The sequence below is a fragment of the Amphibalanus amphitrite genome, unplaced genomic scaffold (genome assembly GCF_019059575.1).
Source record: "Amphibalanus amphitrite isolate SeventyFive unplaced genomic scaffold, NRLGWU_Aamphi_draft 000294F_arrow, whole genome shotgun sequence".
Lineage (NCBI taxonomy): Eukaryota > Metazoa > Arthropoda > Thecostraca > Balanomorpha > Balanidae > Amphibalanus > Amphibalanus amphitrite.
Window position 1 is genome coordinate 306,821 of NW_024881789.1, and position 19,348 is coordinate 326,168.

At 50.3% G+C, this 19,348-nt stretch overlaps 1 protein-coding gene across 13 annotated transcripts in view; it reads left to right on the forward strand.

Moving 5' to 3' along the window:
* LOC122387676 (calcium-dependent secretion activator-like) overlaps positions 1-19,348 on the forward strand; it is a 79,195-nt gene that overhangs the window by 36,502 nt on the left and 23,345 nt on the right. For 9 of the 13 annotated variants that reach the window (XM_043378068.1, XM_043378076.1, XM_043378065.1 and 6 more), the window contains exons 8-19: positions 441-521; positions 827-996; positions 1,936-2,028; positions 6,737-6,760; positions 9,393-9,486; positions 9,839-9,960; positions 10,369-10,513; positions 11,613-11,719; positions 14,353-14,528; positions 15,638-15,658; positions 15,816-16,004; positions 16,884-17,020. In XM_043378068.1, coding sequence (XP_043234003.1) covers positions 441-521; positions 827-996; positions 1,936-2,028; positions 6,737-6,760; positions 9,393-9,486; positions 9,839-9,960; positions 10,369-10,513; positions 11,613-11,719; positions 14,353-14,528; positions 15,638-15,658; positions 15,816-16,004; positions 16,884-17,020 — 1,359 coding nt within the window. The remainder of the gene's footprint in view (positions 1-440; positions 522-826; positions 997-1,935; positions 2,029-6,736; positions 6,761-9,392; positions 9,487-9,838; positions 9,961-10,368; positions 10,514-11,612; positions 11,720-14,352; positions 14,529-15,637; positions 15,659-15,815; positions 16,005-16,883; positions 17,021-19,348) is intronic. The other 4 variants (XM_043378071.1, XM_043378077.1, XM_043378078.1 and 1 more) reach the window with 4 other exon arrangements.

Below are 19,348 nucleotides of genomic sequence, written 5' to 3' on the forward strand. Positions count from 1 at the left end.
CTTGTCGCTATCTTGCTTCGTTCTCGAGATCTCAGGGGGGGCGGTCATCCGCCCCCCCCCCCCCGTCGCGTCGGTACTAAGTTGGCGCAGACCCCCGTCGGTGCGCGGGTTAACTCGAGCTCGTTCATACGGAGCCCGTGTGTGTTTCATTTGTCCCAGCTCACGCACATTTGAAGTATAGTCTGGCCCTAATTCAGAACCAGCGCCTAACCCGTTTGCGAAAACTTATATCACTGGTTGCATGCTTCCTTAGAAAAGCTCCAGATATCCATTTTATGCACCTCATTGTGCTTTGCGTGCGTAAATTCCGGACGCTTTATCTGACAGAGAAAGTGGGAATAGCTGACAACATCTGATCTGTGTATCTGGCTGTGTATCTGACGGCGAATGTGGTAGATTACCTGACACTGTATCTGACGGTTTATCTGTGTATCTTACAGCTGGATTCTGCCGACGAGCAGGCGGCCGCTATCCGGCGCGAGCTGGACGGTCGGATGCAAAAGGTGGCAGAAATGGAGCGGGTACGTTCGCGACGCAGGGGTGCAGGCTATATCTATGAAGCACTGGAAATGCTCAGACTAGGAGTGGGAGGTTAACTGGGATAAATTTGGTCACTGATCAGGACAAGGACTGATTTGAGTGGATGTATGACGCAAGACAGGGTGATAATCAGTTAAATACCTACATACATGCTTGGTGTATCAACCGAGAAACGAAGACACTCAGCCGACTTTGGGAGACTCGTTCACTTTGTTTTCAACTTAACACACCAAATGTGTTTCAGTGCAGTTGTTTGACGTATTGAACATGGACTTTCGTTTTCCAGAATCGCCGTCTCATGCCAAAGTTTGTTTTAAAAGAAATGGAATCGCTGTACATCGAGGAGCAAAAATCAGAGATCAATAAGCTGATGGTGAATTTGGAATCTTTGCCAGTCTCTAAAGGCTCTACAGACTCAAAATACGGCCTTCAGAAGCTAAAGAAGTACAATCACAGGTGAGTTTAACCTCTCAATTCTCAATCTACGTTTCACTTGATATCCAGCTTGCTTCACAAATTAGGGGTAGCTCCTTTTCTAACGCATAGTAGGTCGAACACGCTGATGTTTCACGCTATTCACGACACTCTGAAGATGCAAACATCTATCACGTGACCCAGCGCGTAAAGCACGTCACCACCCATACCTTGCTCACATGACCTGGTGATCTAAACACTGTTGTTGCCGCGGGCTGGAACAAGCGCTAATCGCAGGACCGGCTCACGAGTAACTGTAGCTGTTGCAACGCCTCTGTGTTGAGTCTTTCACTCGCACCATGGACACTTGTGCTCAGCTTTGGAACGCTTTGAAACATTTCTGGCTACTGTATGTACAATGTACCCAAACTCTTCTGCTTTGCTTTAAACGAAATGTTTTATACCCCAACTGTGAGTACAACGTAGGCATACATCCTGTAAGACTGAGATTTGAATAATGCTGAACTGACTCTCTACATAGTGATTTTAGAGTTTCGGGATGTTTTCTTGGGCTAAGTTTTAAGCTGAGCTTTTAAGAGAGCTGTTTACATTATCCGCACAAGGGCTAATTTAAATTGAGCTAAGCTGGCATTTGAGAACTTACGCCACCACGTCATTATCTTGCTTTCTCATTCATTGACACAATAAGTGACTACATTAGCACGATCTTTTCTTTTCCGTCGAGCGTCTGACGTCACTAAGTAGGCTCACAACCTTTCTAAGTTAAATGAGGTCGTCTCGGAATAGTGTGGGAACAGAGGCGGCTTTAATGAGCTTCACCGCTGTATCGTCACCACGCGATGTGATGACATCACTGTTTGTGACGTCAACGCGCGGTGATCGATGACGTCACAGCGCTATTGGGCTTCTGTCGCTGGCTCCGTCACCACAGTGTACTCGGCTTCGCTCTCGTCATTGCAGCTCCAGCTTCAGGGGCGATTGGAACGGGCACTCCGGTTCCTTAGCCCAGGAAAGCTTGTTAGATGATTCAAAGCCAGTGAGCTGCTGGTTTAAGTAAGTTGCCCGGCGCGTCCGCCGCCCGCCGCCAGAGCCCGGTCCTGGCGTCTGCCTCGACACTGAGTGTTCCCGATAGAGCATGAGTCCCCGGCCGGCGGCGGACAGCCCCAGCCCCTGTCCTGTCCTCCCTTCCGGCGTACCGGTCGGTCGGCCCGGACTGGATCCGGCCTCGCCGCCCCTCAGTGCAGCGCCCGCAGTGTATAGACGTGCCGTGTCTCGGCCCGGCACTCTAGGCAGCACCGCTACCCAGCTTCCCCTCCCTCCCCTCCCGGCCCCCATAGTGTGGTCACGTCGTGCCGTGGTATACCGAGAGACGCTTCTTCACTGCATGCTGAGCTGCGCGTGGTGCCGGTGCCGCGACTCAGACGATCCCGTCCAGTGGCTGATAGTCGGGGCGCCCTGAACGCAGAGCGGAATAGCCGGACCTGACGCCTGCTGTGATCAGTTTTATGGAGAGGCTTTGTGTCTAATAGCAGCCAGAAATGCATTTATTGTTGGTGTCCGTCTCAGAACTGTTAGAACTAGCAAGGAAAATGCGCTAGAGATGATATTGCCTTTCAAGATTATGTTGTTTGTTCGATCGTTGTGCGTGAATATCTAAATGGTGGGAATTAAATAGTATTAGTTAGTTAAATTAGCAGTTTAAATTAGATTTAATCTTTAATTCACTTTAAATCAACAGTGGAAATTAATTCAAAGTAGCCCACTTTAAATTAGCAGTGAAAATTAATTACAAATACATAGGTATAAGGTACGGTGTTTTATGTAGAAGTGCTCTCGATTGGGCTAAATAGTCGAAGAAAATAAATATTAATTGTTTTCTATAGAGATGCCCATAACACATCTCTTGTATCTATTTTTACTTCTATTCATTCTGTCTCACTAATTTGTATTCTATTTCTCAAAGTCCTTCCATTCCCGCTTTTCCTTCCTACCTCCTTTTTTCCCTCCTTTCTCTCTAGCTCTCTTTGTCGCCATCCCTCTCTCTCTCTCTCTCTCTCTCTCTCTCTCTCTTTCTCTCTCTCTCTCTCTCTCTCTCTCTCTCTCTCTCTCTCTCTCTCTCTCTCTTTATCACTACCCCTCTTCCACTCCCGATGCTTCATCCATCCATGTAACTTCGAGAGCAGACCGCTCCAGTAGCTCGGCTGCCAAGCAGTAGCCGCCTGCAAAACCATAGCTAGGCTGTACCGCCGTGCACAAAAGCGCTGCGGGTCAGTATACCACCGCAGGCATCCGCGGCTGGAGCCTCGCCGGCTGGTCTGATTCGCTGACCGGTGCGTTCCACGGGTTTCGCGTGATCATGGTGCGCAGATCAAGATGGCTGGTGTAGCATGTCTTATTGCATGCTGCGCCTTCAAATTGACGTCAGCAATCTGCTAACCAGAACAGATATACGCATGTATGAATGTTATTTCACAGAACTTTGCTAAAAACGGCTATCCGAGGGATTACCTAAAGCGATAATTGTGTCACTGCCAGCTCATATGACGCAGAGACGATATATTTATCTTATATAAGACCCGATTTCATTGGCACATTGGCTATTTGCGCTAGCTGGATGCTCCCATGCTCTTCAATTCGTGCGTCAGATAGCTCTCGATATGGCGACTTCGATGAAAAGGCGCGATATTAGCACCCACGTTCGATTCTTAAATAGGTAGACAGTGCGCAGCAATCGATTTATTGTGGAAGGTTTCACAGCTTTTTGTGGTTGAAATTCACCAATTATGTAAATATCTACGTTTTATAAAGAACATAAGCTGTGAAATACAAGTTTCTATTCGTTCTTCAAACATTTTCTCGCTTCTCGATTGCTGCGCCACTGCACCAAAATACTTTCCATTTTGTCTTCCAAATATGCTATGGTGATCAATGTCAACTTCAGTCGTCCACATCCAGTGTTTCTCCTTATTTTTAAATGGATACATGGGGTTTTCGTCTCATTGGGTAGCTAGTGAGTGTCCAAAAAGGTGCCGCCCGTCCAGTCTGATGGTCTGGGCTGGCTGGCTCGTCAGCGGTGGCCGTTTCCCGGCGGATCTATAGCTGTCGAGGGGCGACGCTTGATGGCTCGGAAATATCGACGATCCGGATCACATCCTGCTGTTACCGGCCGCCGACGGCAGAACTGGTAGCCGCATCTGACAGGGAACACGGGTGGATAGTCAAGGGGCTGTCGGAAGGGCGGGGGCGGGAGGGCGACGGTGAGAGAAACCGCTGACCAGTGATATTGTGTGGGAATTAGCGGTGTTGTTTTATCACTGCTGTATTGGTATAGTAGATCTTTTATATTGTTGTTTACTTTAGTGACACAACGACTAGCTGGCTGTCCTCTTCTTATGTGGCCGCCTTTTGGTGATGGTTCTTGGTGGCCAGGCCCTTTGAGGTAACTCTATCGTCAGAGGTAATCTTGCGTTGTTAAGATGACAGTTTCTTTTCTTTTCTTTTTTTTTGGGGGGGAAGTTTCGAGGTATATTTGTTGTAAAAGGAGAGGGCTTTTTGTAAGCTATTGTCCGACATTTCTTTTTCAATCCAAAATGGTACGTCAATTGTCTGATACTGTTAACACTGCTATAATTCTATTGGCTATACTTCTTTTTGCGCCATTGATGTTTTCTCACAAAACTGGCCCCAAATCACACTACATATTGCTTTCCCTAGACACTCGCTACTGTCAATCTGCGGCGTTGTCTGGCGGCCTTAGGCTCTCTCTGGCTACCCACACTGACTCTGCGGTCTCGGGCTGCCGGCTCTCGGTACCCCGGCCCGGCGGCTGTCTGTCCGGCGGGGTCCACCGTCCCGCCGCCCGCCCGCCCGTGCCCGCTCTAACCGTGCGGCGCCGCTCGGCCGGCCGGCCGGCCGCCTCGCCACGTGCCCTTCGCAGAGTGGTGACGGCCCGCCGGAAAGCCACGCGCCACGTGCAGCGCGGCGTGTTCTCATGTCTGCTGCAGTGCTGCGGGCCGCGACACGTCGATCTGCTCTCCGTGCTGGCCTATTGCCAGCGTTTCTGCCCCTGCTGGAGGCGACTGCTGTGCGCTACGTAGCTACATTGCGGGCCGGGGCTGCATGGCGTCCTCCTGCTCTGTCGCTCCCTCCGCCCTCTGTCTCTCTCTCTCCCGCTCTCTGACTGTCGCCCCTTCTCTCTCAGTGGCTCTAGCTGTTGCCGTCTTCACCCGCCGTCTCTGCAGCCGCCGGGCATGCTCTCTTTTTGTCGGTCGGCTGTTCGGTTGGCCGGCCGGTCGGTCGGTCGGTCGGTCGGTCGGTCGGTCGGTCGGTCGGTCGGTCGGACGGTCGGACGGCTAGCCGGTTGGTCGGACGGTTGATCGGTCGGTCAGTCTTTCGATCGGTCGGCTGACCTGCTGCTGGTCGGTCGGTCGGTTAGTCGGTCGGACAACCGGTCAACCGGCCGGTCAGTTGGTCGGTCGGCGGCTCAAAGTTAGAAGCGCAGGTGCGGGAGACACGGGCGGCGGGACACGAGCAGAGGGCCACCACCGTCACACAGACAGACATACAGACACCGGGACACCGGAAAGGCACAGATGATGGACAGTGCCGCATGGCTCTGTGGGGGTGAAGTGCATGTCGGAACAGACGTGTGAAGTGCCGTTGTGGATCGGTGACGGAGTTCTGAGCTCCATGTGGTGTGAATATTACCACCACTGCGACTAGTGGTGGAAGTTCGAGGAACTCGGGTACAGGAGTGGAAGGGGAGTTTTGGGAGTGATTTTGGGTATTGTGGGGAAATGCTGCATAATATTAAGCACTGATCCTTGTCATAAATGTAGATAATCCTTGATTATCTATCAAATGACCCAGATAACGTTTTACGACATTTTACGCTGAATAGGACGCGCCAGTTATTGAAGGCACCAGCCTGTCCCCCGACTAATTTACGACCTTGGCTTTCGTATTGTTGTTGTATCTAGTCGTGTCAGTCCTTGCTTCAACGGCCTGGAAACGGTCGCGCGGTCTTTGCACGCTAATGCAAACAAATGTGCCCAGCGTCCGTTGCGTGTTAAGTAGTTGAGTAATGGCCCGGTAGAGTCAGTAAGCTACGCGCCTACGCGATAGTGCGAATTTAATTTCCATTGCGTTGCATTTGTATGATGATGACATTAATTGCGTTTCAGGATATTAAATTGCCTTCTTTTCAATTAATTCCTTTATTAATTTTTATGTTGCTGATTCGTGTAACTTCTTGGCAGTTTATCTCTCCGGCAGAGTATTGATTTGAACGCCCTTGTGACTATAAATAACCCTTACCATTTTGTTGATAGTTACCAGACATAAGTGATGGCCTTGGGCAATAATAATCAAATTGTTTGTCAAACATGTAACAATGCCACATTAAATATTGAGTACGTCTTTTTTCCTAGTGCTATCCAGTTCTTGTTTGTTTTTAACAGTTTTATCGCGCCCAAAACAGAGCTTTTATTTGTGTTGCAATAACAAGCCGATGAAAAACTGGGTAGCGAAAACAGCACGGAAAAAACATCAGTAGATCACGCGAGGTGTTGGCCACTTGGCGCGCCCGTTTGACTGCCGTGACCGTGTCATTATTCATACGGGCGCTGAGGATAACGATCGGCCATGTAAAAACCATGTGGCGGCCAGGGCGGAGCGCCGCGCGGCATCGATCACCGATCGGTGGCCGCCACCGGCCGCGCCGGCCGCGCCGCCCCTCTGACCTGCCTCTGTGTCCCCGCAGCCGGCGGCGTAGCTCAGTGCTAAGGCAGGTATTCTCGGCGGGGCCCCTGAGCACGCCGCGCGCACCGCCCGAGCACGTCCGAGCCCCACACCGACTCGGCTGTCCCGTACGGCCGCTCACAGCCCCGCGCACAGCCGCCGCTCCGCGCCGCTAGGACCCAGCACGCCCGCTCCCAGCACAGCTCCGTATACACTACACAGTACAGATCCAGCACACAACACATACTGAGCACACAACACAGAGCCAGCATACAACACAGCTCCGCATGCATCACATGCCCACTTTTGCAGCATATTCCTGCATAAAAAAGCCCCGCTGCCAACACAGTTCCTCTGATAGCCAGCTTCGAGGCTCTGTGCCTCTGGTTTCTAGTTTCTATCCTCCCCCAGACCTCTTTCGCTCCCTCTGCTGACGCTCGATAGCCTCCTCCGAGGTCCCAACCATCTCCCTGTCGTCGCTCCCGTCCTAAAGCCTCCCGGTGCCCACCGGGCCGCCTCGGCCGCTCTGCGGTCTCTGCGGCTGTCGTTCGGCCCGGTGGGGGCCGTCTCAGCCGACACCCGTCGATGCTACGATGGCCACGGCCCCCATTGATCGTCGGCCAGCGCGGCGGAGGCGGTCGCCGGCCGTGTCATACAGGGCGTGTCATGCTAGGTGTGTCATACCGGCCGTGTCATACAGGGCGTGTCATACTAGCCGTGTCGTGCTGGCAGTGTCATACTGGCAGTGCCATACCGGTGGACCGGCTGTATGACACCTGTGGGTGATACTTGCGTCTCAATGCCGGATGACTCTGTCGGACTAGCTGTGTGACACCGGTCGTGTGACACTAGTCGTCTGACACCATCTGGCTATGTGGCAGCCGCGAGCCGACCTGGTCACGGGACGGTAACACAGCATAGAACCGTCGATGTCATCCTTTGAAATTAAACGCATCGCACTTCCTGTCTGGAGGTATCCCGTAGAACAGAGAGACGTCCTCTGCTCCTCTTCCAGTCATTTTATCCTAACTTCATAACTAACTCAAAGGCAAGCAATTTTACTAAATGGGCACAGACATTATAACTTGGTCATGCCTCAAGCACGTTTGAAGAACTGTGCGCTAACACTACCTACATTTTCAGTTTATATTATATGCTTATAACCACGACAATTCATCCATCCAACGATTCGTCTCAGACATCTGACATGTCCAAAAGCTCGCATCTCAGCACATAAAGCATCTTGTTGAGCTAGTTCCTTCGTGCGGCACGTTACAACGTATCTGCGTCCTAGACATCTGGCTGAATTGTATTCCTGGCACGTGCTCAAGCTCCCGGGCGCCCCTAAGTCTCATCCTTCACAGCCTGGCACACAGCACGGAGCACCAGTTCCCGGCCCCCGTTGGCATGCCCTCTGCGCGCGCCGAAGACCGCGCTGACGATTGCTATAATATTGCCTCGCTCCCCCTGCTTCATATCTCGTCCCTCGGAGCTGCAATGTCGGCATGGTGGAATGTCAGAGCGTCGGAATGGTTATCTGAACATAACAACCTGCCTACGTATCTGCCTGGAGCTGTAAAATACCGAAGCATTTGGCAGCGAGCCTCGTATATGTATTATGTACATACATACATATTTCGCAGCTGGACGTCCTACTCCTATAAACACGAGACACAAACAAGAGTCGTTCGTACGTTCCATTGGCAACGGTCTAGCTAGGAATGCTTCTTTTGCATCCCTTGCACGCTGACTTTCTCTTTCTTCCTATCAATGCAATATTCTTATATCAGTTTATTTTTCATAAAAAGCCAACGAAATCCTCATCTGACAATAACCGTTCCTTTTTATTCGCATTTTCTGAGCCACTCCGCCTCGACTAAGGGCGATAACCGACCTGAGGAAGTGTTCTACGGTGGTCATAAATTAATTAGAATATCCATTTCTACTCTTATTACCTTTCTGCAATCACCAGATGATAATAAATTGACCAAATATAGCACAGTTGGTCTGCTACGTTCCTGTTAAGTGCGAGCTGGCTCACCGCTTCCAAATGCGGCAGCTGAAATTCACCAGTGTTGCCTGCTCAGTACTCACTCTTCTCTGGCCCGATGTGCCTTGTGTCGGCTTACGCCCCAAAATGCCCGCGAGTGTGTCTGAATGTTTAGTTTTGTTGGAATCGCATGGTTGCATGTTTCGAATGTGCTGAATATTGCTGGGCAGAGCGCAGCCGAACGCGCTTTAGGGTTATGGCCAACCACTTATGCGCACGGCGTAGCCCGAACACCACTGTAAATGGCACACTTGCTTTGACTGCTGGAACTAGAGTTTCCATATAATTCATTTTAACATTAGTCAATAGAGAGAATTACATAGTACGTCTACCGGTCTTGTGCGTGCGTGTGTGTCGTTAAAGACATAAAGGGCTGGTCGCTCGAGGTAGCTGGCCGGACCGCGCGCTGATTTTGGCCAATAGCTGTTCTTTGCCGGCCGAGTGTCGTCAGTAGCGTCAGACTGAGCTGTCACTGTGTGCTCCCAGTAGCCTCAGAAGTCTGTCAGTCAGTCCAGAGAGTGTGCGTTTGCCGCTGGCTGCGGTCGCCGTGCTGTTACCTCTGCATGCCCCCGGCCACCCGCGTCCGTCGACCCCACCAGTGACCGTCCGGTCTGATCTGATTCGTCAGGTCACAGGCTTCCATTTCTAGGGCGGAGGGCGACAGTCTCGACGCGGACACGACGCTTTCCAAGATGGACGTGGTGCTTTCATTTACTCTGGAGGTATGTAGATAATGCAGAGACGACAAAGACGAGTCTTATCTCGCGGGCCTATACTTTGTTCGTTCGGTATGCTTCATCAGTCATCTCACTATCACAGCTTCTCATAAGGTTGTTTCAAAAATGGTTTCCTAACTTTCCTAACTCAAACTATTGCTTAAAAATGTAAGTACGAGGTCTGATGTAGCCTGATGTAGCTTGTGTTTTTGTTTGTATATTTTTGCATCCTTTTTATCGTAGCCTGTAGTCAACACCCGCCAGCTAACAAAGTGTACTCTGTTTGGCCCCGTGACCCGCCGCTCACGGTGATCCGCCACTCACGGTGACCCGCCGCTCACGGTGCCCGTCTGTCCAGGTAGTGGTGATGGAGGTGCGTGGCCTCAAGTCGCTGGCGGCCAGCAAGATCGTCTACTGTACCATGGAGGTGGAGGGTGGCGAGAAGCTGCAGACCGACCAGGCGGAGGCTTCCAAACCCATGTCAGTATCCATCGGCAAACAGCCTTCCACGGGCCGGGAGGCAGTCAGTTGTCTAGATTCATGGGACGGTATTCAGCGAGGTGACAGTTACTGCCAGTTGGCAGTCCGAGTAGTCGATTGTGTTGACAGTCAGGGCCTCATAATGATCGTCGGGTGACACTGTAGGCTCAGTAGTTACCGTTACGTCGGCGTTAAACACCGAACGTAGGTGGTATGAATTACCAATCACGTTCACAGTTGAGTCGATCAGCTGGCGTTAACGCTGTCTTACGGCTACGGCTAGGTTAGTGACCCAGGACACCGTGTCTACCGTGCCAGTTCACAGCTTTAACGTGCTGTCTACCGGCACGGTGTCTGACAACTACGGCTAGTGACCCAGGCCCCCACTGACGCGCTCTCTGCCGGCAGGTGGGACACCCAGGGCGACTTCACCACCACCCACCCGCTGCCGGCCGTCAAAGTCAAACTCTACACCGAGGCGGCCGGCATGCTCTCCCTTGACGACAAGGAGTTGGGCAAGGTGGTGCTGCACCCCACGCCCTTCACGTCCAAGGTAAGGCCAAAGCAGCCGCAAGGCCGAGGGAGCAATCTCTCGCTGAATTAGTATGCCGCGCTCGCAACCTGGGGTTGCTGTGTGCTCATTTCGGCATTTTCCAGGCTGCTCCACACACTCACACGTTTCATTGTCGACGTAGTGCATTGCGCTGTGGCTCAACATCGTTAGAATTAAATTTGGAAACAGCACCACTCACCGAGGGTAGCATGTATAGGTACTAGTGTGAACAAGACGTGGTACGTACGATTTACCGTTTGGTTAGTAAATCCAGGACGCTGCTCTGTCAAAGACACGAAAGAAAAAAAAACAGGTGAAAGGCAGCTCCCACAAGTGCTTGAAGTGGCGAAATTAAGAATTTCGCCCAACTTATATTGCACCATGCGAACATCTGGGTGTCGAAATGTCTCCTCAGATCCGAGTAGCCTACGGATTGCAACAGAGTGCCCATCTCCCCGCGTAGATTTGATTGCAGTCTGAAGTCTCAGAAAACGGTGGACGTGGGCCTAGGTGTTGACCAATGTGTACACATTCCTGGGACATGGCTCTATATATCTTCAAAGGGCTGCAAATGAGACGGGGATCAAAGGCTCCGCGAAAGATGATATCACATATCAGGCGGACACACTTCGCAGACCCTTCAATCTGTTGAAAGCTCTAAGTTGCAATGTTAACAACAACTTCCTTTCATGTCGTATGCATCTAAATATAAATCATCATTCCTAGTCTTGGATGTTATGGTCGGCATTTCTAGTTTGTGGTCGGGACTGTGCCGTGGGATTGACGTCGTTCCTCCCACAGTCATTTCTTTACGTATGTTGTTGACGTCCTGAATGACCTCACGCTCGCAGCCGGTGCTTTGAGATGTCTGCGGGCTGCCGTGTTCACTCTGAGTGCCGGAGTCAGGTGTAGCACGGGATGAGTTTCAGCGGAATGGTTACATCCGTAGCGCAAACGAGTTTGAAAGCCGGGCATACGGGAAAGGCAGCGGGTCATGCGAATCTTACTTGACTCTGCTTGGAGTTATTCATCGTTTTTTTTTTTTTTACTTGTTAATCTTATTTACTCCTCATTGATTTTTGTGTTTTTCTTTTTTCAGATGCCGGAGTGGCACAAAATGACGGTGCCGAAAAATGGGCAGGATCAGGACCTGAAGATCAAGATCGCGTGTCGAATGGACAAACCGCTCAACATGAAACATGGAGGGTGAGTACCTACTGTGCACGATCAAGTGCCTTTTGTCTCCCCGTCTGGGCAATGCCTTAGGCACCGCCCGTGTCAGATCCAGTAGCCGATAACGCGCCGAACCGCAGTCTCACGCCGTCCAGCGCTCTGGGGCTCCTTTTTCTCGAGGTAAAGCACCCTCCATTTAGCCCCTCGCTCTGCCACTTTGTCTCCTGTCGGCTGGCCAGCGAAAACAATTTTGTTACAGCCATGTAACATATTGGACGGTGCTTTTGAACGGACCAAACACATTGGTACCTTTTCGTTCCATCGCATCGTCTCGATCCTATATCTGGGTGACAAAGTGGATCTGTCGCCGCAAGTGATATCCAGGGATGTTAAAGCAACTAGGATGCAATCGTTTTTGCTCTTTGTTTACACTTTTCTTTTTCAACTATTGCCAGTGTTCTTTTGAAGCTACTTAGTTGTGGAGTGTGGACCCTTAAGTTTCATTCTTTCATTAGTGAATGGGATGGTAGCGTCGATTTGCTAACATGAAAATTGAGAGTTCCGTGTATTTGTTGATCTTCTCAATACATTTTATATTTTGTTTTTGCTCTTCTTGTTGTGGCTATGTATTTTTATAGATAAGATAAAATTTGTTATGGATGCGCATTGTGTCTAAGCGATGCTATTGTAATATCAATAAACGCACAGATTCAGCTAGGCAACCTTGCAGGCAACCTTTGCCCAGGGCAAATATGAGCCCATAGAAGTTAGTGCTGGGTAAACTTCAGTCCCGACATGACTGACGCTGTAACATCAAGCATACATCAGGCTTCCTGAGAGGTTACGTACTCACATGTCGGGTTCAGCACGGTCTACCCTGTGCTGAATCTGTCTCGAGGCTTAGCGTGGTGCTCGACGGATGCTAGCCGGCTCTGAAGCCGTAATCCGTGCCCGCCGACGCGGTAACGTTTGCACGTAGCGGGGCTAGCTCCTGCTTTTTAGGAAATGATCCACGGCCGCAGCCTTTTATGTGAGGTAACTTTGGAAGTAAGACAAGTTTATAGTAAGACAGGAAACAGTTTCGCCCGTCGGCTGTGGGTCAGGAAGTATCGTCTCCCGGTGGAAAGCCGTACGGTGTCTGGTGGGTCCGTCCCATTCTCCTGCTGCACCTTAGGCGGTCTGTCTTTGTCGCACTCCTGGTCCCTGACTAAACGGCGCCGCCCTGACGCCAGCTGAGACCGCCGCCTCGCTCGCACCGCCCTCAGTAGGCGCTGCCGCTGGCATTTCCAGCACCTTGCAGCCCGGGCAACTTTCAATTCCCGGACTGTTACCGGCGCAAAGGTCATCGGTCACGAGGCGGCGGGCGGGCGGGCGTCGCGGCGGGGCTCGGTGGGTAGACCGGCGCTGCGGACAACACTTAGCGGGTGTGGCGGCGGAGCGGGCCTGTCGTGACGACGGTCATCAGTTGGTGCGGCGCCGCTCAGTGTCGACTGGGACGGCGGGTCTCGGGGCGCTTCTCCTGTCGACCTGTCCACGAGCTCACCGTCTGCACCGCCCCCGCACCCACCGCCCGACTGTTTCTGCCGCCCACACAGTCTCCGCTATAGTGCTGCTCATCTCCCCTCGCTCTGTCCTCTCAGTCGCTCCCTGCCGCCCCGCCGGGTCTCCTCTCCAGCTACTGCTCCCATCCCTACCACATAAACCATGTTCCTCTCCCATGCAAACCACCGACTAACCACATGCCAATTACACCAATCTCAGTACCAATAGTGCGTGGCATGTCAGTACTGCACCGGCCTGCTTCTGACGCTGTCGAGTAGCCGAGCATACCGCGCCGGGCTGCAGCCGACCAGGCATTCTGCGCGGCGCGGGCGAGCCGGACGGGCCTGAACCCATTATGGTGGCGGCGGATGGCGGCCGGCAGGCGATGATAAGGCGCCGAGACGCCCGGAAAATTGGACGCCACCAGGACTCATGCAGAACGAGCTGTCACAGCCGCCGGGCGGTGCATATGATTAACATTTGAGAACAGGTCGGACGCGCCAGCGCTGCCCACCACCGGCCGCCGAGATTGCGTGGAAAATGTCAGACGCCATGCATGAAACATGACATCCTTGCAGCATAGGTTGTCTTGCGACATGTTCATCAGCATTTATCAACTCTGCTGCATAGTACATACATAAAGGCTACATGCAGTTTATCTGTCACCAAAGGAGATTGAATTTGAAAAGCTGTCTATTTTTACTCGAACTATTTGTCCACGTGCTGGGGCCAGTGGCAGACGCATTTATGTTTAATGACCATACGGATGCGGTCGAGTTGAAATAACTGAAACGATCGCGGGAAATAGATTGCTTGCCTGAGCCAGCATCATTTACTTTTACATTCGCCTTCAGGAGTTCGTGATTAAATGGACAGAAATAGCCTTGACAGATAAAGTAACTGTTAACTTCTACAAGCATCGTAATGTAATCTGCTCATTAACAATCTAGCATAGTTACAATCAAGTTGTTCTGAAAAGTACAGAAATAGACTGCACTCAGTTCCGTCGAGTGCGGGCTTCACCACTCAAGACAGACGACTCTTCATCGACCATGCCAACACTCCTGCTGTTGCCCCCTCCCCATCTGACCGTTTTAACTATTCACTGATTCTGTCGTCGGCAGCTACCTCTACTGTCTGGGCAAGACGTGCTGGAAGAAGTGGAAGCGGCGCTACTTTGTGCTGGTGCAGGTGTCACAGTACACGTTCGCCATGTGCACCTACCGGGAGAAAAAGTCGGAGCCCACCGAGATGATGCAGCTGGACGGCTACACGGTCGACTACATGGAGCCAGCCAGCGGTACGTACTGGCGGGGGCAAATCTACGCCGCGTCTGCGTGTGGGCTTGGATTGTAAATATTTAGTGGATTTTTTTATGACAAGATGAACGTCATGCCATCTCCTTGTTTTTACTCTGCTCTGGCATAAAACATGAACTAAGCAGGATATTTTCCTCGCAGAAAAAGCGATAACATTAATTACGCTTTTGTCAAACATCAAGGAACTGAAAATGGACAAAATGCAATCTCAGTTAAAGGAACTTTGTGTCATGGCCCCTGACTTTGATCTAAAAGGAAGACATGAGCTTTTAGCAGCACAAGTTTATGCACAAACGGCACGAGAGATGTTCGTATCTAAAGGTTTTGGGAGGCCTCCCTCCAGACGCCATATCCGTGTCACGGTCCGCCAAAAGGGCAGCTCCTGTACGAAAATGGCTTCTCGCGCACTGATATAAATAGTCCCGTTCTGAAACCACTTCGGGACAGAGCACGGGCCGATGTGTTCGGTCATATTTCTCATTTTGTGGCGTGGTGTTCGGACATGATGGATTCTTTTGCTCACCTCAAAGACAGCTGCCGCGCTGGGGCCAGGCACCGCTGGCTGCGGCCGTCGTTTGTAAATCATCGGGCCTGATTTACCGAGACTCCCGTCAGGCAGCGAAGGAGTTAGGGTGGTGCCTCAATGCCCCGGTGCCAGCCGGAGGTCCTCGCCCAACGATGGAACTGACGTGGCCCGTGAAACACTTGACCCTTCTCACCTCGGCCATATTTTGAACCAGCGGTAAAATTGCGTACTACTACTATACTCGTAATGTTATATATTTCTAGAAAGTTGCTGAAATAAACCATAAGTCCAAAAGCTGGCATAAGCAGGATGTAGGTAATGACTTGGCATGCGTGTATGCACCAACCGCCGAAAGGTTGTAATGTATTTTGATTGTCAGGAAGGCACTAACCTTCAAAAGCAATGGTTACAACCGAACGATTTTATGTCAGCTTGCGTTGTACAACTATGAACTTGAGTGACAATGTTTTATGTCATGAGCAGGAATCGTAATATGTGTTGATTGATGGTCTGAGCTGTTTGTTCTACATGCATAAACTGAGCTATCTTTTTCTCCTTTTTCAGCTCAACTCATGGTTGGAATGGGTAAGCAATAAACCTTTCATCTTTTATCCAATGACTTACCCGTCTAGTCAACCTAATGCATATTCTAGTATATTCTACACTTATTTGAACTGGCTTGATTGAACTATTGACTTGACCTCCCCTGACCTCACCTGCCCCGATCTAACCTGAACCACAGACCTGGAGGGCGGACGATTCTTCTTCAACGCCGTGCGCGAGGGTGACGGCATCCTGTTCGCGTGTGAGGACGAGAACGAGTGTCACCTGTGGGTGATGGCCATGTACCGCGCCACCGGACAGAGCCACAAGCCCACGCCGCCCGTCATGTCGCAGGGAAAGAACACGACGCTCTCCAAACTGCAGGGAGGTGAGGAACGCGACTATTTGTAAACTACAGGGAGGTGAGGAATGCGATTCTGTTAACCGCTGGAGGGGAAGAGCACAACACGCTCCAAACTGCAAGGATCCATCCATCAGACATTGGATTTTCTGATGTCCAGGGCGCTAAGGAACACGGCTCCTTCATCATGATGTCAGGAAACGGGCTTCTCAAGCAGAAATAATTTATAAACGGGTACTCTTTCATTAAGATTGGTCATACTTACTCAAATACAGTTTCGATGAATTATTCTTAATAAGATGCCTTTCTACTCGAGAGCGCATACAGGTCTGGCCAGCAATCTGTATCAACTCAGCTCAATGCTGCGCGGCTGTGCGGCTTTCTGTAGTTTGTCGGGTGACCTTTCGGCGCGCCGCCGGTCGCTGCCGCACTACCGGGTCCGTTCACCCCCACCCCTCCCATCCCCGTCCCTCCCCTCCCCTCCCCTCCCATCCACCCCCACCAATGATCGTCGGCGCACGACTCGGCAACAGCGGCAGCTTCTGCCCCCGTCACCCGTCCCCATCACGTCCCATCAGTCAGTGACAAGTATGCTTACCCTCGTTCTTTCCCCGTGATGAAGCGCTTTTTGGCAATCTCATGAGCAATGTCGCTTTCTGACCAGTGTTGATACTGGTGATACGACTTCTCCCTCTCACTGCTTACATAAATAGTTCCTCTACCACCGCCGAGAGATAACCTACCATCCACACCGGACAGTGGATACCATCCCTCTTCCATTTAACTTCTGTCGATGCTGTGATAATTCTTCTTATCGTTGCTTAGACACTCCCTCCTTTTTTCCAGCGATTACTTCCCCTGCCTCTCCCTAACGCTGCTAACACCTTCTCCCCGCACCGCTTTCAGATGCTGACCGGGCGCGGAAGCACGGCATGGACGAGTTTATATCGGCCGACCCGTGCAAGTTCGACCACGCCTCGCTGTTCCAGTTCCTGCAGGCGCTCACTCTGGACCACCGGCTCAACGAGCCCATCGCCTCGCTGGTGAGCATGTGTGCCGTGGAGATGTAAGGTATAGGTTGTGGTCGGTGGGGGCTGAGTAGAGTTGAATATTGGATCTGGCTACACTGAAAACTTTTTTACTCTCCCCTGGAGAGTAAATCCGCTGGGAGGGAGTACGAGGCACGCAGACGTTTTTTACCACGTACCGCGGGGTAAACTCTTCTAATTTATTCACTTCCAGAGGATAAATACGTTATTTTACTCTTGACTTAAGGGTAACACTTTGGTATTACCCACCACCACGGAGTAAATATATTCCTTCCCGGGGAGTTTACCCCCCAGGAAAGAGTAAGGTGTCCACAGACGTTTTTTACCACTCTCCAGAGGGTAAAAACTTTGTATTTACTCCTTCCCAGGTGGTAAATCCGTTGTTTTACTCTTGGCTGAAGGGTAACACTTTGATTTTACCCACCACCATGGAGTAAATATACTCATTCCTGGGGAGTTTACCCTCCAGGAAAGAGTAAGACGTCCACAGACGTTTTTTACCACTCTCGAGAGGGTAAAAACTTTGTATTTACTCCTTCCCAGGTGGTAACTTCTTCAATTTACTCTCGTCCCGAGAATAATACGTCCCCTAAAATATCGTCAGTAGGGTAAAATAATTGTACTCCTTGGGTGTTTACCCCGACGAGAATAGTAAAAAATCCAACTGACCCTTCACATCGGAGTAAATTTTACACTCTTGCAAGGAGTCATTGCAAAGGTAATGGTTTACCCTACCATACAGAGTAAACTCGTATCGTGTTCTCCGTGGAGGCACCTTATTTGACATGAAAATTTAAAAATTAGGCGGAAAAGTGGATTTGTATCCCCACTAATTTTTTAAAATTATCAATGAAAAATATAAGGTGAGCGCAACATTACACATCAATGACACGGATACCAGACACTAACACCTATTCTCTACGCAGTCCTATAATACAACCAACCAACATTCACTGTCTTCATAAGTATGCTCTGTATTGTCGAAACAACAACGCAAGTACACTGCAACACTAATGTGATACATCACAGCCGATCACTTGAAAGGTGAGACAACTCAGCCTAGCTCAGGCTAGCTCGAAACACTATAAAACTTTAAACGTCAAAAGTACGGTATGCGTCACAACGGTCTCGACGGATAGCTTGACACACAGACGTTTTTTACCACCCTCCAGATGGTAAATTTTACTCTTTCATGGAGAGTAAACTCGTCAGGGAGGGGTAACGTGACACACAGACGTTTTTTACCATCTTCTGTATGGTAAACTCTTTTGATTTACTCTCGTCTAGAGGGCAACATTTTCGAAGTTACACGCTGTGGAAGGGTAACTTTTTAACGTGACCCTCCTCTAAAGAGTAGCATGCCATCTACTCTGTGATTTACCACCTTACAGAGAGCATATTCTTCTGGCTTACCCTTAGTGACATGGTAATGTTTACGCTTTCCTTTAGTGTAAACCCCCCAGAGGATGGTAACGGACCCACAGACGCTCTTCAGAAGCTTCGCGAAGCTTCTGTTAACCGGAGCTCATCAACTAAAAAACATGCTTCAAGAGCAACAATACATATTTGGCATTCCGTACAAACAATACGGGGGCATTCCATGTCAACCGGGACAGCCAAAATCGGTCACCTCTGCGATTTTGTTCAAACTTGGTATACTTATTGCCTATTGGGTGAAACCTCTGAGGGTGAAAGGATTTTGTCATATGCCCTCGGGCTACAGAGATACAAGCTGCTAAACTTCTGCTTTTTTTAGCAGAATTGGACGTGTACTGCAATCTTGAAAGATCTATAGCTTCAACATTTTTGCAGCTATTAATTTCAAACAAACTGAAACGTGTACATAAGGAGTTATGCTAGTAACATTTGACAATTTTAACATTTTTTGGTGACGTAGAATTTATTTTATTTTGAATTAATTTCTTAAAATGTAATTTGTGAAAAATGGGTACCCTTCGATTTTGCTCAAATTTAGATATTGTCTTCTACTACACGTAAGGCACAGGTGCTGAGAAAATTAGAGTGGGCCAAAGATAACTTTGGATGATATAGCAGCAAGAAGTGCAACGTAGCACGGGCGGTGGAAGGGGCCGATTTCGCTAACCCCACCTGTTTATCGCCAATAACTCACGCCATAATTATTATATTAGCGTCAAACTTTCAGTATCTGTCCAGAATCGAATTGCAAATCCTCCCATGCAAGAAATATGTAAATCGGTCCGCAACTTTTCTAGTAATGGCGGTGTAAAGTTAAACATTCCTGCCGGAGCGGCTCGGCGGCCGGCGCCGGCCGTTAACGCCTGAATGGTAGACTGTGCCGGC